This window comes from Eptatretus burgeri, chromosome 17 (assembly GCF_056783735.1).
Source record: "Eptatretus burgeri isolate ZD-2024b chromosome 17, Ebu_testis_v1, whole genome shotgun sequence".
Taxonomy (NCBI): domain Eukaryota; kingdom Metazoa; phylum Chordata; class Myxini; order Myxiniformes; family Myxinidae; genus Eptatretus; species Eptatretus burgeri.
Genome location: NC_140977.1, coordinates 46,501,749 through 46,523,235, shown reverse-complemented (window position 1 = coordinate 46,523,235; position 21,487 = coordinate 46,501,749). Strand labels below are relative to the sequence as shown.

The 21,487-nt window shown below is 43.2% G+C and overlaps 2 protein-coding genes across 3 annotated transcripts in view; one reads left to right on the top strand and one right to left on the bottom strand.

The window, feature by feature from the left end:
- The window catches only part of LOC147009972 (uncharacterized), a 37,582-nt gene that overhangs the window by 2,818 nt on the left and 13,277 nt on the right, over window positions 1-21,487 (bottom strand). The window contains exon 5 of one of the 2 annotated variants that reach the window (XM_085863305.1): window positions 11,196-12,616. The exons of the other annotated variant lie outside the window; for it this stretch is intronic. Within the exon in view, the coding sequence (XP_085719431.1) occupies window positions 12,507-12,616 (110 nt within the window). The 3' untranslated portion in view covers window positions 11,196-12,506. Of the gene's footprint in view, window positions 1-11,195; window positions 12,617-21,487 lie in introns of those variants that run through there. 2 annotated transcript variants of the gene reach the window in all.
- LOC147009973 (uncharacterized) lies at window positions 4,161-6,788 on the top strand. Its single transcript, XM_085863326.1, has 3 exons — window positions 4,161-4,445; window positions 6,380-6,436; window positions 6,521-6,788. The coding sequence occupies exons 1-3, from the start codon at window positions 4,274-4,276 to the stop codon at window positions 6,595-6,597; spliced, it is 306 nt and encodes a 101-aa protein (XP_085719452.1). The 5' UTR covers window positions 4,161-4,273; the 3' UTR covers window positions 6,598-6,788.

Sequence of the window (21,487 nt, the reverse complement as noted above, 5' to 3'; positions counted from 1 at the left end):
CTGCATAAATACAAAAGCAATTGTTCACCAAAATGTGTCGGCATACTCTTTGAAATCTGAAACGAGAGCAGCAGCCATTGTGTGTGGGCATGTTGAAATGTTTTGGTGAGTCGGTGATCATTGACTCGTTTGTGTTGTGAGCAGTAGAGGCAATTGAAACGAATTTACATCGAAGGCAACAGTGAAGCAGAGAGCAAATCAAACCTGAACGGTTTGACGCCGACCCCAAATCCAACATAGCAGCTACGCAATGGAGTCACTGGCATTGCACATTCCAAAACTTTCTCGTGGCTCTCAATACTCATCCTCCAAGCAAACGAGCAGGACTCATCAATTATGTGGCATCGCGAGGATACGAGTACATAGCGGAAAGTGAAACTTAAGAAGCTGCTGTAAATGGACTCGAGACACTACGTGAAACGAAAAGACGAGATTTTTGCAAGACACCTCGTTGCCACTCGGAGGAAGGAATCTCGTGAGACACTCGACCGATATTTGCAAGCGCTAAAGCAACTCTGCAAAGATTTCAACTTCTGTGATGTAACAGCCACACAATGCCGTGATGACTCCTTCATCAACGGACTGGAATCCACTCGTATCCACCAGCGACTCTTGGAGAACAACACTCGAGATCTTCAGTCTGCCTTTGACCAGGCCCGTGCTCTGGAAATGGCGCAAAAGCAGGCAGACTCTTTCTATGCACCCTCAATCGTGATTGCTGCTATAGCGAGTACCCACAGTGAGCCATCCACTGCTACCCAAGAGACTTCAGATGCCACTGCTGCAGCCAATGCACCGGCCGAACCACCAACATCCGCCGCAATGACCGCAAAATGTTTCTTCTGCGGGTACAATAAATATTCTCGGCATAAATGACCCGCCAAGGATGCAATCCGCAACCTTTGCTCATACAAAGGTTAATTTTTGCAAAGGTCTGCAAATCATCTGCCTCCATATTTACTTCTGCTGCAATTTCGCTACTTGCAACAGCCTCGGCAGCATCACCTGCATGCCTCTCAAATAGTTTTAGAAAGCATCTGAAAATGCAAAGCCCGCCTGCTTTGTATTCGGATTTCTTCTTCTTCTTCTTCCATATGCTAAAACCGTACCTTTGACCTTTTGACCAGATTATTAATTTGTATTCTCCATATTCTCTAAATAAAGCTTTGTTGAAAATTTGATGACAAAAGCTCAAATGGTTAAAAAAGAAGTTCCGGTCCGGACAGACACACAGACACAGACGGATGGACACACACACACACAGTTTTTTATTTATTTATTTTTTTACATGAGATTTCGTCCACCACAAAGCTAAAGGCCACTCAAGGTGGGAGCTACACAAAGAAAAGTATAGATATTAAACAGAAAGGAATCTATTGACATTCCTCTTGAATTGAGGTAGGTTGGGATTGAGGGGGGGGGGGAAGCAGGATGCAGGTAAACTGTTCCCAAGTGATGCAGTGCGGGGGGGGGGGACGAGAATAATACCTCAGTCTTCGTGCTCGGGTCAGATGCAGTGTCTGGATGGGAAGAAACCGCCAAATCGTGTGGAGCTCAGGTCGAACAACCTGTGAGAGACCCGTCAATTTCAAAATCCCGTCTCCCGCACAAATCGCCCTCGGTATTCTCTGCTTACGTACGTTTTTGGTTCGCAGGCGCCAGCAGTGACCATTATTTTTGTTGTGTCTGTGTGTCTGTCCTGTCTGTCTGTGACTCTCCAGAGTATAGCTCCATGATGTTTGATGCGATCTTGATGAAACTTGGACACAAGCTTGATATCATGGTCTAGTTGTGTCTTTTTGTATGAGGGGCGTCCCACGCCCCTTGTGGGTGGGGCCACGCCCACTTGAACTTTTTATTATTATTATTTTTTCTCGCAATTTCATTTCCTAAAAGCTGTGCATAATGTCCATGAGTTGATGATGACCGTTTTTACAGCCATTTTTCCCTGCTGTGCAGGGGTTTGGCTTTTTCTTGAGGCAATGATTTTTATGGCCGGATGCCCTTCCTGACGCCAACCCTGGTCGCCTCTTATGACACACAGGGATATGGTACACCTATTCTAACCGGGGCATACACCGGGACAAGTGCACTGGCACTCATTTCGCCGACCTCGGAAGGATGACAGGCTGAGTCAACCCCCTGGTGTTAATTCAGCATCCAACGGGGCTTGAACTCAGGACACTGGGATCCCAAGCCGCTGCCCTAACCACTGCGCCAACACCAGGTCCATGAGTACAACATATAAAAAAATCCGATTTGATTTGGTCAATTTTGATGGAAGAGATAGGTTTTTACGGTAGGGCTTCCTCAAAAGTTTCCACGAACTCAATTGTACCTATCGTGGCATTGTTCAATAATGGCCGCGAACCATCGTCACCTCCCGGCTTGTTTTTTTAAGATCCTCGTGGAGGATCTCTAAATCTTACTCACGTTGTTGTTCTTGTGGACTTTTTTTGTTTCACAGCCTACAGTTTTCATCGAAACTTCCTGAAACTTCGCATATATATGTAACAATACCCTGCGCAGACAGTAACCATCTCCGATTTTGAAAATTCCTCCTAGAAAAAAAAGTTATGACGTCAAAATATCTCCGCTAATGGAAATCGCCGATACCATTATCTCCGAAACTAGTTTGTTTCACAGCCTACAGTTTTCATCGAAACTTCCTGAAGCTTGGCGTATAGATGTAAAAATACCCTGTGCAGACAGTAACCATCTCCAATTTTGAAAATTCCTCCTAGAAAAAAAAGTTATGACGTCAAAATATCTCCGCTAATGGAAATCGCTGATACCATTATCTCCGAAACTAGTTTGTTTCACAGCCTACAGTTTTCATAGAAACTTCCTGAAACTTCGCATATATATATATATATATATATATATATATATATATATATATATATATATATATATATATATATATATATATATATATATATATATATATATATATATACCCTGCGCAGACAGTAACCATCTCCGATTTTGAAAATTCCTCCTAGAAAAAAAGTTATGACGTCAAAATATCTCCGCTAATGGAAATCGCCGATACCATTATCTCCGAAACTAGTTTGTTTCACAGCCTACAGTTTTCATCGAAACTTCCTGAAGCTTGGCGTATAGATGTAAAAATACCCTGTGCAGACAGTAACCATCTCCGATTTTGAAAATTCCTCCTAGAAAAAAAGTTATGACGTCAAAATATCTCCGCTAATGGAAATCGCTGATACCATTATCTCCGAAACTAGTTTGTTTCACAGCCTACAGTTTTCATAGAAACTTCCTGAAACTTCGCATATATATATATATATATATATATATATATATATATATATATATATATATATAAATACCCTGCGCAGACAGTAACCATCTCCGATTTTGAAAATTCCTCCTAGAAAAAAAGTTATGACGTCAAAATATCTCCGCTAATGGAAATCGCCGATACCATTATCTCCGAAACTAGTTTGTTTCACAGCCTACAGTTTTCATCGAAACTTCCTGAAGCTTGGCGTATATATGTAAAAATACCCTGCGCAGACAGTAACCATCTCCGATTTTGAAAATTCCTCCTCGAAAAAAGTTATGACGTCAAAATATCTCTGCTAATGGAAATCGCCTAAAAAAATTATCTCTGAAACTAGACAAGCTTTTTGAATTCTGTTTGTGGGAGTCGAACAGGGCATAAGCAGAGATGAATTACCGCACATATGATACATCACTATGACGTCATATCAATTTTTATGACGTCGTTCCTATTTTTTGTCATTTTTTGTTTCACAACCCAGAGTTTTCATCGGATCTTCGTGAAACTTGCCATGTATATGCAGAAAGCCCACGTGCAGGCAGGAACCATCTCCGATTTTGGAAATTCTTCCGAGAAAAAATAGTTGACGTCATAATATCGCCGCTAATGGAAATCGCCTGTACCATTATCTCCGAAACAAGACAAGCTGTTTGAATTTTGTTTGCGGGAATCAAGCCGGGCATGAGCAGATAATTTATCGCAACCCTGATACATCACAATGACGTCATATTCGTTTTTATGACGTCATCGTTAAGAGGACGAGGATCTTAGCTCATTTGAGGTTGTTTTTCTGCACCCTTCGGAGCCATCTTTTTATTACGTATGCACAGCTGCTGAGGTAAATGAGAATTTTTTAAAATCTGTAAAGGAGATGAGGCGTTATCAATTTGTATCGTGTTTTCGTTCATGTAATAAAAAGCTGCCCCTTCGGTTTCTGGGACGTTTACATTGTTTTTTTTCGTCATGGATCGACACCCCCTGAGCTGCGCCCACGATCTGAGCTCCCGGAACTCCACGTCTTCCTCTGATGGAGGGAACACGGTGTGTTCAGGGGGGGTTCCTGGGATCCGCGGGTTTAGGATCCTGGATGTTCAGAGCCTTCGTGATGGAGGGGACGGGACGGACCTGGAACCCGGTACAAAGAACTTAATTCTTCACTTCGTAAATTAACTTCATGTCAAAAGTTCATATTGTGATTATCATTTTGTTATTTATAATAATGAATTATTTTATTTATGCATCCCTTTGATTTCTGATCGTCTGATTATTATCTTCCTAGTTTTGAACATTTGGTGAATATTTTCATAATTGTCAACATGGATGAGGGTGAGGATTGAAAGGATCTGTGGAACGAGGGGCTGACGGGGTGGATTGATTGGGAGGGGAGGTGGGGGGTGGATTGATAGGGGAGGGTGGATTGATTGGGAGGGGTGGGGGGGTGGATTGATTGGGGAGAGTGGATTGATTTGGAGGGGTGGATTGATTGGGAGGGGTGGGGAGGTGTATTGATTGGGGAGAGTGGATTGATTTGGAGGGTGGATTTATTGGGAGGGGGTGGGGGTGGATTGATTGGGGAGAGTGGATTGATTTGGAGGGGTGGATTGATTGGGAGGGGGTGGGGGTGGATTGATTGGGGAGAGTGGATTGATTTGGAGGGGTGGATTGATTGGGGAGAGTGGATTGATTTGGAGGGGTGGATTGATTGGGAGGGGAGGTGGGGGGTGGATTGATAGGGGAGGGTGGATTGATTGGGAGGGGAGGTGGGGGGTGGATTGATTGGGGAGAGTGGATTGATTTGGAGGGGTGGATTGATTGGCAAGGGAGGTGGGGGGGTGTGGCTTGATTGATTGGGAGGGGAGGTGGGGGGTAGATTGATGTGGGGGAGGGTGGATTGATTTAAAGGGGTGGATTGATTGGCAAGGGAGGTGGGGGTGGATTGATGTGGGGGTGGATTGATTGGCAGGGAGGTGGGGGGTAGATTGATGTGGGGGGTGCGGCTTGATTGATTGGGAGGAGGTGGGGGTGAGGGTGGATTGAATGGGAGGAGGTGGGGGGTGAGGGTGGATTGATTAGGAGGGGAGGTGGGGGTGCGGGTGGATTTATTGGGAGGGAGGTGGGGGTGCGGGTGGATTTATTGGGAGGGAGGTGGGGGTGTGAGTGGATTGATTGGTAGGGGAGGTGCGGGTTGATTGCTTGGGGCTGGGAGGGGGGGGGGGGATTTATTGGGGCTGGGAGGGGTGTGGGTTGGGGGATTGATTGGGGCTGGGAGGGGTGTGGGTTGGGGGATTGATTGGGACTGGGAGGGTGGGGTGGCGGGGGGATTAATTTGGACTGGGAGGGGTGGGGTGGAGGGGGGATTGATTGGGATTGGGACGGGTGGGATGGAGGGGGGATTGATTGGGACTGGGAGGGAGATGTGATTGTCGTCAGAACCTTCCCCATTCCTCCTGAATATGTTTGGTAGGTTACATTAATTGTGTAACATTTGTTGTAATTGGTAAAAGATCAACTTGGACTTTTCAATGCCCTACTCTCCGATACAGACTTTATGTAGATCCACTGCAATTGCCTAGTATCACTCACTGGGATGCTCGGGACCGAGCACTGAGATTTTGGTGGGTTGCTGTTTGTGCCTTGGGAAACGGCTTCTTCGATGGAGATATCGTGTACGTGTGTGTACTCCCTGTCCATGCGACTTGTGCATACGGCTCATGCAGCACAGGCGTAATTCTCGTTGGTACAATGTTTTGCTCTGCGTTGCATGATGTCGGTCAATCGGTGAGAAACATCCCACGTTTCGTGGGTCAACAATGCTCGTCAATGGGACCACATTTGTCACTTGCTGCCGCGTACTCTGAACAGTCAATCGAATGCAATGAGGTTACGGATGTGATTTTTTTCACGCAGCATTGAAGGAAACCTCCCGAAGGCCGACACAAACCTTGTCACAACATGAAAAGTCTATCAAAAACTTTGATGAGACATCATTTTATAAAAGCGATAGACTGCAGCCAAACGTGTTTGAGTTGGCAACTATGTATTTTGAGCTTTGGTTTTGTTTCTCTGCAGATCCTATAGTGGTGGTGAAGGTGGAACCTGAACCTACAGGTGGTTTTCCCTCACAAGGTAGCAATGTATAAGTTGAAGATAACTATGCTGGATGATTAGTTGTTTTGAGTCTGGTTTCAGACTCCATTGATGTTGTTACAGATTTAAACGGAGATGTGAAGGTGAAGCCTGAACCTTCGGATGGTTGTTTCTCTCGAGGCAAGTCTCGGACTGTATGATTGTTGGTGAAACATTTCTTAATTGATGGTTGTGTTCATGTTAAATGGCTACAATAATTTACATTTTCATCCTCAAATAAAACTTCTTTTTTTTAACAAACAAATACAAAGTGTGGAGAAGGAGAGAAAAAAAAAAACTTGGGTTTAAGCCTGCTGTTGAACATAATGCAGAACATCATGTTAATGCAGTACCTTATTCGCTCGTACCAACTTGTTCAGGGTGTCGGTGATTTCTCGCTCTTTGCAAAGCACACCATGGGATCTTTATCATCCACAAACTTGTGTTGACAGACCGGACATCTGGTTTAACGTTCGTCCGAGGGACGGCCCACATATTGATGAATCTGCCTCAACGTTAAACACTGGGGTGCCAGTTTATACCTCGGCCGAGATTCTAACCCAGGTGTACGGAACCTCCAGGTTATCCTGCCAGCCCTCAGCCATGCTTCTCACGATAAGCAACCTTTTCAAGATTAATTTCTCCCCTGTGTGAGTAATTGTCCATTTTAAATTAAATTACAAATGTTGTTTAAGATTATGATTTACAATAATCATCATATATGGTCTTTTAAGCATTTTTTTTTAAAGAAAATTGAACAACAGAATAATTATACGAAGGCAAATGTTAATTTCAAAAGACTATCAACGTACGTATGTAGTTTAATTATTCTTTATTTATTCGTATGCAGCCTGTGGCTACTTGGCTGCATCATTTTCTGGGGGCTCAGCTGTGCTGCTGATGCAATGCTCCCTTCTATTCACCAGCACGCTGGTGCTCATTTCGCTCACCTCAGAAGGATGGCAGGCTGAGTCAACCCGTCTGTAGTCAACAGGGGCTTGAACTCGACACCCTAAGATCTTTAGCCCGCTACCCTAACCGTTAAGCCAACAGCAGGCTTCGTGGTTTAATGAATTAGTCCAAAGAAAAACGTTATGTTTTAAACAAATTTGGGCCCAAACGAAATTTTTCCACTGATGATTAAATGCTCTTCAGGCTGTCATTTAAAAGGAAGAATGTTCAAGAGTTTGGACTTCCTTTAACTACAAAACGTTTGGAATAATAATAATTTGTTTGGGACCACAATTGAATCACGAGCAATATCAGTGAGACTGTTATTCTGAGCACCTTTTATAATTCACCAATTTTGTTTGTTTTACCTTTGCCGTTAATTGAAATGGCTCCACTTTACTCCAGGTATTTAGGTAGTTGAATTATACCACTGGGGAACAAATTTTTTATTATTGTCTGTTGCATGAGATTTTTCAACTTATTCTATGTATTTTTTTCAACGCCGATTTCAAATCTGAAATCTGTTTTCCTCTACATGCTCTAGTTTTCATGCAATTTGAAACTTGCGATTTTTTGCAAAAAAGGACACCCATTGCGATTTGCACGAGGGATAACTTGAGAACTAGGGGTGCGATTTCGGACTTTAGTGGAAATATACGATGCCTAAACTGCTAAATAATTATAGACCGTATTCGTTTTGCTGCTAACTATTTGCTCACGATTTATTTGACATCAATTTTCTTTATCTTTATTGATATTTATTTATCTTTATTGATATATATTCTTTAACTTTATGTTTTTCTTTGTTTCAGATCTGATCATAGCTTCTTCAATGAGACATAAATGTGTAAATAATCCTGATGCATTCTGTTATGTATGTGGCTGCTACACACTACTTCGTAAAAAGCACAATATAACATCGTTTGTAAGGCGTCCCTATAAAACCTATTTTGATGTTCCCCTTGGTGACCAAGACAAGAAATGGGCTCTTCATATTGTATGTCATAATTGTGAGGAAATGCTTCGTGACTGGACAAAAAGAAAACGAAAGGGTCTGCCTTTTGGAGTTCCCATGGTTTGGCGAGAACCCAAGGACCACGTAACTGACTGCTATTTTTGCCAGGTCAATACAAAGGGTGTCGGCAAGAAAAACCGGCAAAATATCTCCTATCCCTGTATTCCCTCAGCAATTCAACCTACTCTGCACTCCGAGGAACTCCCCGTTCCAGTCTTTAATGGTTTTGTCTTATCTGAAGATGAAGGCAGTGAACATGATCAGCAAGAGCACGAGGGTCATGATGACGGGCTTCAAGAAATGGTTTCAGAATCCGAAGCCTCCTCATCTGATACCAAACAGTCATCAGCAGTTTAGCCAACCGGAATTGAATGACTTTGTGCGTGATTTGGGGCTCTCCAAGAAAGCAGCTGAGGTATTAGCCTCCAGGCTGCAAGAAGAAAATCTACTTGACCACTCTGCAAATGTTTCATATTTCCGAAAGCGGGATCAGTTCTTTGTCGTCTTATTCTCAGAAGACAAGCGGTTTGTTTACTGCCACCTTATCCCAGGTCTTCTTAGGCAATTATGTGTTACTTCGTATAATCCAACAGAATGGCGATTATTTCTGGATACCTCTAAGCGCAGCCTCAAGTGTATTCTCTTGCACAATGGCAATGTTTATGGAGTGATTCCAGTTGGTCACTCAGTGCATTTGCGAGAAGAACATAATGACACATAAATGGTCATTGACTTACTCGAATATCACGAGCACAACTGGATCATTTGTGTGAACCTGAAAATGGTCAACGTTCTCCTTGGTCAACAGAAAGGCTTCACAAAGTTTCCATGCCATCTCTGCATGTGGGACAGCCGAGCTCGAGAGAAACACTGGATCCAGAATGAGTGGCCCATCCGTGAAATTCTGGAAGCAGGCATGCCAAACATTGTGAATGACCCAATCGTCAGCCGAGAGAAAATCTTTTTTTCCCCACTCCATATCAAGCTCGGCTTGATGAAACGGTTCGTGAAGGCATTGAGTACTGATGGTGAATGTTTTCAACATATAGTTTCTGCTTTTCCTGCTTTGTCTTTCGAGAAGACCAAAGCAGGTGTGTTCGATGGACCTCAAATTCGTGCCCTTGTACGTGATAAGGAATTTGTAAGGAAGATGAATGACAAGGAGAAGACAGCGTGGCTGTCTTTCGTCGCAGTTATACAAAACTTTCTTGGTAACAAAAAGGCAGATAACTATGAGTTTCTGGTTACTAGAATGCTGTTGGCTTTTTGTGATCTTGGGTTCAACATGAGTGTCAAGCTCCATTTCCTGAATAGTCACCTTGATCAAAACCCTGAGAACCTTGGGGCTGTAAGTGAGGAACAGGGAGAGGGCTTCCATCAGGACCTCATGACGATGGAAGAGCGCTACCAAGGGCGATGGGACAAAAATATGATGGCAGACTACTGCTGGAGCATCAAACGAGATTGCCCTGTGGAAGTCCACAAACGCAAGAGCTACAAGTGCAAATTCTTGCCTGAATAGGACCTATTTGAACTTTGCATTCCATCCTTATCAATTGTTCTGAATCACCTATCGTCTTTATGTCTAAATGTATGTTAATTTATATTTGCTTTTAAATCAAATTGTAACTTACCAAATAAATGTTGAATTGCAAAATATATGTTTAATATAAATTTGCTTTAAATACAAATTGTAACTTACCAAATAAATGTTGATAATGGTGGATTGCAAAAAAATCTAGAGCTTACAGAGAGAAACTAACTTCAGATTTGAATTCAGCACACTCAAATTCGGTAGGATCAAGTGCTGGTATCAATGCAACAAAAACTTTGTTCCCCAGTGATAGTTCACCAATTTTGTTTGTTTGTTTGTTTTACCTTTGCCGTTAATTGAAATGGCTCCACTTTACTCCAGGTATTTAGGTAGTTGAATTATGGATGTGCGTGAGCTGTTGTGCTTTCCCCAATGTAGATTGCGTTGGTAGTTAAGTTGACTATTCAAAAAGTCCATGAATTAAGAATTGCATTTTATTGCCAGATGATTCACGTACGTCACCAAAGAGTAGTCACAATGGCGATTTTATATAACAACCCAAACCCATAATATAATAGTCAAGATTGTACTCGTACATAATCCTACTGTTTGTTTGGCAGTGAGCTGGGGGTTTTTAATCGGGGAGAAAGCTCATTTGTAGAATTGTAGGTGGAATATCTAATTGAGCTTTTAAAACAGTAAATGCAAAAATAAGTTTTAAAAGCTTTTTTTCCTTGTGTTTGCGAATTATCATTACAGAGAGCAATGCATGGTGAGAACGTCTACTCCAGCCGGTTCCAGCATTTCGACAACAAGGTTGCTTTGGACTGGTGCTCCAGCATCAGGGACCAATCAAATCGCTTAAAAGGGACCCACCAGCAGGGATCTTGCCAGGAGAACGACCAATGTAGCTCCTGTCTTTATATGTGCCAGAGCAATGGGCTATGTTATCAACAGTTGAGGAATCATTTGAGCAAAAGGACCTTCATATGTGAAAAAGCTTTCCCCCAATCTGCTGACCTAAAGAGCCGTGCGTCGATTCACCTTCCCAAAACGCCGTACAAATGCCCCGTCTGCTCAAATGCTTTTTCATCTGCATCTTACCTGAAGGTACATAAGAGAATACACACGGGCGAAAAGCCATACGAGTGCTCTATTTGTGCAAAGGCCTTCATACAGTCTGGTAGTCGAAAGAGGCACGAGTTTATTCACACTGGCAAAAGGCAGTACAAATGCACTTTTTGGGGCAAGGATTTTAAATATTCATCTTATCTGAACATACATCAGAGAATTCACACCGGCGAGAAGCCGTACAAAGGTTACGTTTGTAAAAGATCGTTTGCGCATTCTAAAAGTCTAAAAAGACACGTGCTGATGCACATGGATGGACAGTTTTTCAAGTGTACTTGCTGTCAAAAGGTCTTTAACACTGAAAATCACCTAAGGGTACATGAAGGGATTCATACGGACGACAAACCGTACAAGTGTTCTGTTTGTGCGAATGCTTTTACATCTGCATCTTACCTGAAGATACACAAAATAATTCACGCAGGTGAAAAGCCGTACAAGTGCTTCGTTTGCGAAAAGGCCTTTGCACAGTCTTGTACTAGAAAAAGGCACGAGTTGATTCACACGGGTGAAAAGCCATACAACTGCCCCGTTTGTGAAAAATCGTTTACTTACTCCAGAAGTCTAAAAGCACATGTGGCTACGCATATAAAGGGACAGTTATTCAAGTTTACCTCCTCTCAAAAGGCCCTCACTACTTTACCTCACTTCAAGGTACATGAAGCGATTCACACTACCAAAGCGCTGTACAAATGCCCCATCTGCTCAAACGCTTTTCCATCTGCGTCTTACCTAAAAATTCATAAGAGACTTCACACGGGCGAAAAGCCGTATGAGTGCTCCGTTTGTCAAAAGGCCTTTGCTCAATCTGGTAGTCTGAAAAGGCACGAGTTGATTCACAAAGCCAAAAAACCGTACAACTGCCTTCTTTGCGGAAAGGCTTTTAAATATTCGTCGCACCGGAACATGCATCAGAAAATTCACAGCGGTGAAAAGCCATACAAATGTTCCGTTTGTAAAAAAATGTTTGCACCTTCCAGTAGTCTAAAAACACATGGGTTTATGCACATGAAGGGACAGTTATTTAAGTGTACTTACTGTGACAAGGCCTTAAGTACTTTAGCTCTTCTAAAGGTACATGAGGGAACTCACATGGGCAACAGGCCATACAAATGTTCTCTTTGTCAAAAAACCTTTGTGACTTCGAATAATCTGAAAAGGCATAATTGTTCACACCGGCACAAAGCCGTACAGATGCTTCACTTGCAAAAAATCGTACGTTCATTCCCATACTCTTAAAAACCATGCAATCATGCACAAGTGGGCGCAGCTGTACATTTGCAACATTTGTGGAAAGTCATTTTCAGCTTCATTGAACCTGAAGGCGCATAGAAGAATCCATACGGGTGAATAATCGAAAAACCTGAAAGAAAAATCTTCCCAAGAGACGAAATCCAAAGTCCTAAACTGGCTCACAGTACCGGGTGTGTTCCAATACAGTTTCAGTCGAATGTACTAGCGACTGAAAAATTCACAAGCTGGATACCAACATGATGAAACGGCTTGCTCCACAAAAATGTTCTACAATAACCAGAGCATCCTGAGAATGCACCTGCCGAGGAGGAGGAGGAGGAAGAAGAGGAAGAAGAAAAGCTAAAAGCCACCTCATGGACTCGACTGAGTGTGCATAATGATGACTAGGATTTGCCACATCCATTCAAAGTTCAATGCACTAACAAATCCACTCTGCACATCAGCCCGAAGAAAATAAGCCAGAAAGGATAAACAATAACTCTCCTTCCAAAAAGGATTCCAAGAACAGGTGCAAACAAAAAAAAAATTCTCCACAGGAAATCAAAACAGCAGCGATTACAATCCCAACAGTTAGAAATAAATTATACAAGAGTGGGGCTCATGGAAGAGCAACGTTACATTGACAGTGAGTTGGTGGGGTAACAATTGGGCACAAACGGCAAGGGAATAAGCAAACGGGAAAGGAAAAGAGAGAAGTGGAGGAAACGCTGAAATCGGTCGGGAAGCGGGATCGGTTTGGAACGGTGAATGTGGGTCAGAATTGGGGATGATACGAGGTGGCGGTGCAATGCCTGCTTGAAGTCCTGAAGGGAAGAGTGAGACAGAATGGCTTATGGAAGGTGGTTCCATAGATGGGAGAATTGAGGAATAAAAAGTTAGTGTGTGCACTCGGTCGGGATTTTGGAAGTTTAACTCGGTGTGGATTACTGGAAGAACCTGTGCATCCTGGAGTTGTTGGAGAGGGTTGGAAGACAGAGCAGAGGGAGCAATGTTGGATAATAAGCAGTGGAAAACAAGCACACTGACCTGCCTGCAATGTGAGAGCAACAGACCTCGTGCTTCGGCCTCATCACGGGAAATTCCACTCGTTTTGAGAGCTTTGGATCCCATAGAATCCAAAAGAGACAGATGTGATGCTGGAGCACGAGTCCAAAGTGGAGAGCAGTATTCCATTGATCTATGGACAAATGCCTTTCTGTGAGTAGCTCTGACCTTCCAAGGAAAGACTTGGATTGACAGAAGATGCCCAGTCTGCAGCTGGCTTTGGAGGCCAACCTTGCTATGTGGTTGGCCCAGGAAAGGTCATGGCTGAAGGTGAGGGCTAGAAGTGCAAGAGACTGAACCTATTCTTAAGGATGACCAAATAAATATATGTTTGGGTTTGTTTGATGGTCATTCTGAAGTGATAGGGTGAAACTGTGGGATTTTTCAGGAACAAGACTGGGCCCAAAACACTGCCTCGAGAAATTCCAGCCTCCATTGGAAGAGAGTTCCATTGATATCAACACATTGACTGTGTGAATGGAAGAAGCCAGAAATCCAGGAATGAAGACCTTCTATATCACAAGCAGAGTACTTGAAAAGCAAAGCAGGATGCCAGACTGTGTCGAATGCCTGAGGTGTCTCAAAGGAAACTGTCCTAACTTCTAGTTTGCAATGGAGCTCCAACCGTTGCTGAGAGAGGAGCAGAAGCATGTCCAAAGTTGAGAGACTGGGACATAATCCAAACTGATTGTCTGAGATCAGGCTGTTTGAACATGGAAAAAAATGACATCGGAAGCAAAGATGGATTCCATGACTTTGCTTGTAATTGGAAGCAAACTCACTGGCCTACAAGTTGGTATGAATGAAGACAAATTTTTTTTTTTTTTTTACAAAGAATACAAAAAAATTATGAAAGAAATAGCAAAGACAAAGGAAAATTATAAAATGAAATACCAACTCGTAATAGGTGTCCACAACCATCTTTGATCATGTTGTGGAATGTCAGCCAAGGCTCCCGTTTTTTGTTTTTCTTCTGCCCTCACATTTTCAAATTATAAGCTTTTCATTTTTTTTCTCCACAACTGCTTAAGCGATTAACACAAAACTTTCAAATTTTTTTTTTTTTGGATTTTTGGATTTGGAAAATTCAAAAGCGATTTTTTTTTTCAAAAAACATCCATGGAGAATTTTTTTTAACCAAAGTTACAAGATGATTGGATGGAAAATGTGCCCGGAATTCAAAAAATAATGATTTCTGCTTTGTTCGTTAAAATTTCTTGAACGCCTTCTGGGTTTTATCCGATAATATATCTGAGACTGCTAAATTCCAGCATTGTACGTGTTGCACCATGCTGATATAAAGTCGCACCATTAAAGTTTTCACCATTTTGATTTAAAAGTGTTTCATCAATAAAGATTGGTGCTGCACATTAATCATCTCAAGATATGTAAAATACATGCCCCTTGCTTTCCCTTTCCTATATCCTCTCTCCCTTCTTTATCTTCTCCCAACCATTCAACGAACACTATTCTCATCTGATTCCTCCTTTCTCTCCTCCACAACTTTTATTTCAACGCACACTGTCTGTATGTCGAGGCGTCGATCACCCTCTGCTGAGGCATGAAGACGTCTATGTACTTGAGAGAAAATTGTTTATTGTTTAGCAATATGTGCGCACAAAAAACACACCCCAGGCACAACAATTTGCATTTGAGGAACCCGGGAGTGCTCTGCAGAATAGTCGAGTTAGTCCCTTATAAATGTTTTTTTTTATCTCCAACACATTCCACTGCACAATTCCTTCTTTTCATCCCAAGAGCCAGCTGGATTACCAGCTGGCTTATGTCCTGGTGATATATATCAAACAGATTTGCAAGATCAAAGGATTTCCTCCCAGATTCTGCTTCACAATGCTCCCTTGAATCACTCAAGGTTAACCTTACCTATCTCACACAATGTCCCTGTAGAACAGCAAGCAGGAATGTATTTTAATTAACTGCAGGCGAGTGAATTGAATTGGGAAGAAACAAAATATTTAAAGAAGAAGGTACAAATCCCAACATGTATAAATGTATGTATTCAATGAATAGATTGCCCCTCAGGGAAGAGTGGAGAAAAATGGGATGGGGGAGAAGTGAGATGTTACCTGTGACGACCAGTGAAGGACTCTTTCTCGCCGTTCAAAGCCAAAGACGGCCATTCACATATGATACGTGAGCAATCTGGGAGGTTGAATGTGTTTATAGTGCAACAGCCGTGCCCAAACAACCACACTCTGAGATAACATGTTGTGTCATTTGGTGTCAAGGGATATCCAAGACGACCAGATGACTTGCTGCCTGCAGTTTAAGGCAGGAAGTTTTAATTTGTTCAGAGTAACAGCAATAATTCGTCTACTCTTCATGAAAGACACCATGGATAATTTGACGTACACCGACTACCGGGACTGGCAGACCAGTGGTCATCCTTTCATCCGATGGATGGCGCACAAATTGATGCATCATTCTGCATGGAAAACACCAGGATAGCAGATTCGAAGCTGGCTTGCAAGTTGAACCCAGGCAAGACTGCTCAAATGTGTATATCTCAAAGCTATGTTATCAGTCTTCCGTGAGCAACAAAACAGGTCTCTCAAATCCCAACACCATTCCTGACACATCAGAATGAGAGCATCTCCAACATTGAATGTCCCACTTCCCATTCTCCCTTTAGGACTCGGTCTGTTCAGTCCCATTTCCCCAATCCCATTTTCCCTTCGGGGATTCAAAACAGCTGTTCACCACACTTCAGGTTATCCCCACCCCACTCCAATCCATATGCATGATCTCTTCTCCCCCAAATTACCCCATTCCTGAGCATTCCCTTTTCCAGATTATTGTTATTCCCTCTCCCACCCTCTCCGTTACCTCTTGTTTGTTAATTGCCAGGTGGTTTGTTCCTTTTCTGTTTCATCCGCATTTTCCCATTTCTCTTCTTGCTTTATTTATGCCTGGTGTTGGCTTAGTGGTTAGGGTGGCGGCTTGGGATCCCAGTGTCCTGAGTTCAAGCCCCGTTGGCTGCTGAATTAACACCAGGGGGTTGACTCAGACTGTCATCCTTCCAAGGTCGGCGAAATGAGTGCCAGTGTACTGGTCCCGGTGTATGCCCCGGTAAGAATAGGTGTACCATATCCCTGTGTGTCGTAAGAGGCGACCAGGGTTGGCGTCAGGAAGGGCATCCGGCCATAAAACATTGCCTCAAGAAAAAGCCAAACCCCTGCACAGCAGGGAAAAATGGCTGTAAAAACGGTCATTTTTCTTCTTGCTTTATTTCATTTGGCTTCTGTGCAGTTTCTTCACCCCCTTGTGTCCTTCTCTCCTTCCCCTTGATCTCCCTCTCACTTCTGCTCGGGTGTTTCCTCCTTTCCATTTTGTTTTCTTCCAGTCTGGTCCAGCTCTTACACGAGCCTCGATCACCATTCAAATAAAGGACGTGAGCATAAATACAGCACTGTGTGCTTCACTCTCGAAGTGCTTGTGCTCCCTTTTGAAGAAAAAAAACAGCAAACGGTGTGAAATATTGGTGCTGGGTCTCTTCCCTCAACATGAGGAAAGTATCTGCCCCAGCAATGCCATAACAATTGCCAATTATGCCTGATCATCTACCTTGGGATGTTCATGAATGAAGGAATGAGTTTCCCATCGTCTCTATCGACTACTATCCAGTGAAATTACATCAAGAGAACTAACTGGTCATTTTCAGAAACAAACCCTTTTTGAGCTTGATTCTGGCCCTTCTCTGTGAAGGAACTTACGAGGTGAAGAACAAGTATGGGACCTGTGAGGAGAGGTCGACGTTTTCCCCGAGCAGAGTCACCTGTGAACTACTTTACTCAGCATTCCTTTACCAACCAATTGAGGTGGGGAGTGCAGCCCCCCCCCGGTCTGGGGGAGTCGGGTCCCGTGTTTCTGGTGTCAAGTCTGTCGCAGCTGTTTCAAAGAGCGATGGGGACGACCCCTTGATAACAGGGAGTTTGAGTGGGTGGTATACTCCTGTCATACGGTAATGCAGGTGAGCTTGGGGAGGTGGAGCACTGAATACAAGGAGCAGAAGGGCAAAAATTAACTTGATCTTGTTTTGGCACTATAAATACAGACTGTGAAAACGTTCCTCCTTGATCCTTTTAACTTTATGAATTTCAAGGCAAGAGGTATCAGAAAAGTTTTAAACTTATGTTTGGACAAAGATATCCAGAATTTCGAGGTTGCTTAATCGATATATTTTCAACCGGAAAAAGAAAAGAAGAGCTTGAGCAACTGTCAGGTCAGGTATGGGAGCAGGCGCCAGAGCAGCGCGTCGTTGCGTCCACTCTCTGCCGGTACTCCAGGGGCCTCCATCTGGCCATCCCCTAGGCAGCTGCCTGGCCCATCCCCATCTCCTTAAGATGCTGATCAACCTGCTGCAACCACGAGGCACGTGGTCAACCCATTGGCCTCCTCCACTCACGAGGCTCCCTCGCTGAGAGAATCTGGTGAGCAAGATTAGTATCAGGAAAGGAGCCACATGTCCATGCAGCCGCAGCTGACGCTCACGGAGGACACTGGTAACAAATCTCATTTGAGTCTCTCTTAGAAACCGCTCGTTGGACACAAAGTCCTACCAGCGATAGCCAAGGATTCTTCGAAGACACCTGGTACCAAAGGAATTAAGTGTCCGTCTCAGATCCCTGGTCACAGTCCAAGTCTCACATCCATAGAGCAAGACTGGAAACACCAAGGACTTGAAGACTCGGACTTTCATAATCCTGCACAGGTACCGGCAGCACCACACCCCATGATCCAGTGAATCCATGACTCCCCAGGCCTGACCCAGATGTCTGTTGCCCTCTGGCTCACAGCCAGCAGAGACATGAATATCACTGCCAAGGTAAGTGAATCTCTCTGTGACGTCAACATCCTCGCCACAAACAGGTACAGACAGGATAATACAGACGGAATAAGCTATGCAAGGGAAAAATGAAGAATAAAGAAGTTGGTGTGTCGTTGGCCTGGAATTTGGAAGCTTAACCAGGAGGGGGTTACTGGAAGAATGCCTGCATCCTGGAGTTTCTGTGGAGGGTCAGAGGATTGAGAGTGCAAATGGGGCAATGTGGGAAAATAGACCACTGACGGATCTGCGAAGTGAGAGCAACATACCTTGTGTTTTGACCTTGTCAAAGGAGATTCTTATAACTTTGAGAGCTTTGGCTCTTGAGAATCTAGCTCTTCCATGAGCCTAGACTATGTACACACAAAAAAAAATTCGTCGACAGACGGATGTGATGCTGGAGCATCCACCCATAGCAGAGAGCAGCTCTCCATTGAGCTACAGATAAAGGTTTTGTCGAGTCCACTTGATCTTGTTTTAGCAAGTTGTCGTCAGAAGGGCAACGGATACAATTACGCATTCTCCCTTTTAGTGGATCACATAGAGCAAAGCCTGTGGCTGGCATTGGAGGCCAGCTTTGCTATGTGGTCAACTCAGGAGAGGTCATGGCTGATGGTGAAACTGACAAGTTCAAAACTGATCCTCTTACATTGGTTGACCAAGGAAATACTTGTAAATGACTTTGCATCACACTTATTTTTCAAACCATGCAAACTTCAACCAAACCCCTGTTAGCACCTTCTGCATGAACGGCAACCCACCTTTCATCTTTATTGCAATCTATCACCTGTCTCTCCATCTATGTTTCTCTCTTGTTCTGTTTTTTAGGTCTTTGAACAGATCAAACTCCCTATGAATTGACTGCTAATTGCCATTAGGCTACGAACTTTTTGATCACCACTGACCACATAAAAACCAAAGTTCAATATTTGATGTATTGTGCAGCTTAACATGTGCATTCTCCCTTTTAATGCTTTTCAGCACATGGTTTATATTGCCAAGAAAGTCTGAAACCTCGGTTTTTAGTTCTCTTTTAGGATGAGAATTTATTTTGTCGTATATTTGAGGAATACGAGTGGGTAAAATGCAATTTGTGTAATTTCCGTCATCGGAATCGGCTGTTTTGCGCAACAAGGGAAAACCAACCATGCTGAGGATCATGCACCAATCTCCCCTGGACTGTGTTCACGATCCCAGCTGCTCTGATTCCAAGTCTGGTTCTGATGGACGGAACAGAGGGGATACAGGAGGGGCTGCTGGGATCTGTCGGTGGACGTTCAGTACCTTCGTGATGGAGGGGATGGGACGGACCAGCTCGGACTCGGTACGTGGTTATCTCGGACAGGTTGGTGCTTTTCTTTGAATGTGAATTCTTCAGAAAGATATCTTCCTGTTTTGTGGGTTATCATTACAGAGAAGCCAGGGAAGAATGGTGAAAACTCTTCATGCTGTTCACAGTATATCCACAAGGTTACTGTGAAACGGCACATAGAGAAGCGACGCCACCAAAGTTCTCGTCAGGATGGCAACGGATACAAATACGCTCTCGATACCAGTGAGAGCATAAGCGATTCTAAACCACATCAAAAGATAATTTCATCAGAAGGACTTTACGAGTTCATCTTCCCTTGAAGTGCACTAGAGGGATTCACACAGGCTAAATGCCGTACAAATGCTCGATTTGCTAAAAGCTTTCACACAATTTTGTAATCGAAAGATGCACGAGATTATTCACATGGGGGAGAGAAGCCATTCAAATGCACAATGAAAAAGTCTTTCACGACTTCATATTATTTGAGGATACATGAGCGAGATCATACAGGTAGGTGAGAGTCTGCACAGTTGTTCTGTTTGTGAGAAACCATTCACATTCACCTCGACTCTGAAGATCCACAAAATCATCCACACGGGTGAAAAGCCGTACAAGTGCTCCGTTTATCGGAAAGCCTTTGCACAGTCTTCCACTCTGAAGAAACACGAGCTAATTCACACGGGTCAAAAGCCGTACAGGTGCTCCATTTGTGGGAAAGACTTCTTGATGTCGGCTCACCAGAAGATGCACGAGATGATTCACACGGGCATGAGTCCGTTTAAATGTGTAGTTTGTGAAAAATCCTTTGCAAACTCTTACGATCTGAAAAGCCACGAGAACACAAGAAAGAAGCCCCACGAGTATTCTGTTCGTAAAAAGTGTTTCACGATTTTAAGATCCACGTGAGGATCCATACAGGTGAGAAGCCACAAGAGTGCTTTTTGTCAGAAAAAAAAACAAAAAAACCTTTCCTCCTCACCTATTGATGCTGACCTACAGTCGTTTATCCGTACTCTGTCCTTTTTAAAGGCTGAGCTTCAAGTAAGGAAGCAGCATGTATCATTTTTGTTACAACTCGGCCGTGGTCGGGTTTGAACCTGTGACCTTCCAGACTCGAGTGCACACTCTCACCATTATGTCACCGAGTCTTGGTAACAGTAGTTCTGAGACTTCTTGACCTTCCACATATAAAAGTAAATCTGGGAACCAGTGATGGATATTAGAGTAGACTTGCATGTAAATTCACATGCAGGTGCACACACACACTCACTCATCATACAGACATTAAAGTAGCCTCTCCCATCCTTTCGAGAAAGGATGAGGCTAAAATGACATAATTGAGAAGCGAGAAAGTGGAAACTTAAGAATGATCGATGATGTCAGTCAAAGTTGGAGCACTGAAATGGTTATTAAAAAAAAAACCTTCAGAGAGATTTCAGGAAATATAACAACAAACAAGCTTCAGTTGGAAGCTGTTTGGGTTCAGTGACAATCCTACAAAGAGCCCTTCAAGGAAAGATGTTAAATCAGGAACGCCTTTAAATGTTCCTGTTCTTAAAGGGGAACCCAAACGCTCAGACCACCTCGACGTTAATCTATCCCTCGATATGATGTTTCTTTTTCCGATTTATAATGTAGGTAACAAACAAGACACCTGGTCATCCTGCTACGGGACAAAGCATTCATCACCCATTTCGTCTGCGGTGTCGAGCGTTGATGGGTATTTCTGCTCGAGTAATATATAAACCGATTTATCAGTCAATACAAAATCCCTCCCTTATAAACCGTCGATTGAATGGAAATTAAAACCCTACCCCGAGCTGAAGTGACCATTTGACCATCATTTTCATATTCAATAACACTTCCACCTTCTTCCTCTGAATCACTCGCTCAAGGTTCAACTCACAATCCCCCCCCCCCAGCGAAAGTGTTTCCATTATTAATTTTATTTCCAATAGTTTATTCAA

Coding starts and splice junctions, on each gene's coding strand:
- LOC147009973 (XM_085863326.1), top strand. CDS start 4,274: ATGGATCGACACCCCCTGAGCTGCGCCCACGATCTGAGCTCCCGGAAC. Junction 4,446..6,379: donor CGGGACGGACCTGGAACCCG/GTACAAAGAACT, acceptor GTTTCTCTGCAG/ATCCTATAGTGGTGGTGAAG. Junction 6,437..6,520: donor AGGTGGTTTTCCCTCACAAG/GTAGCAATGTAT, acceptor ATGTTGTTACAG/ATTTAAACGGAGATGTGAAG.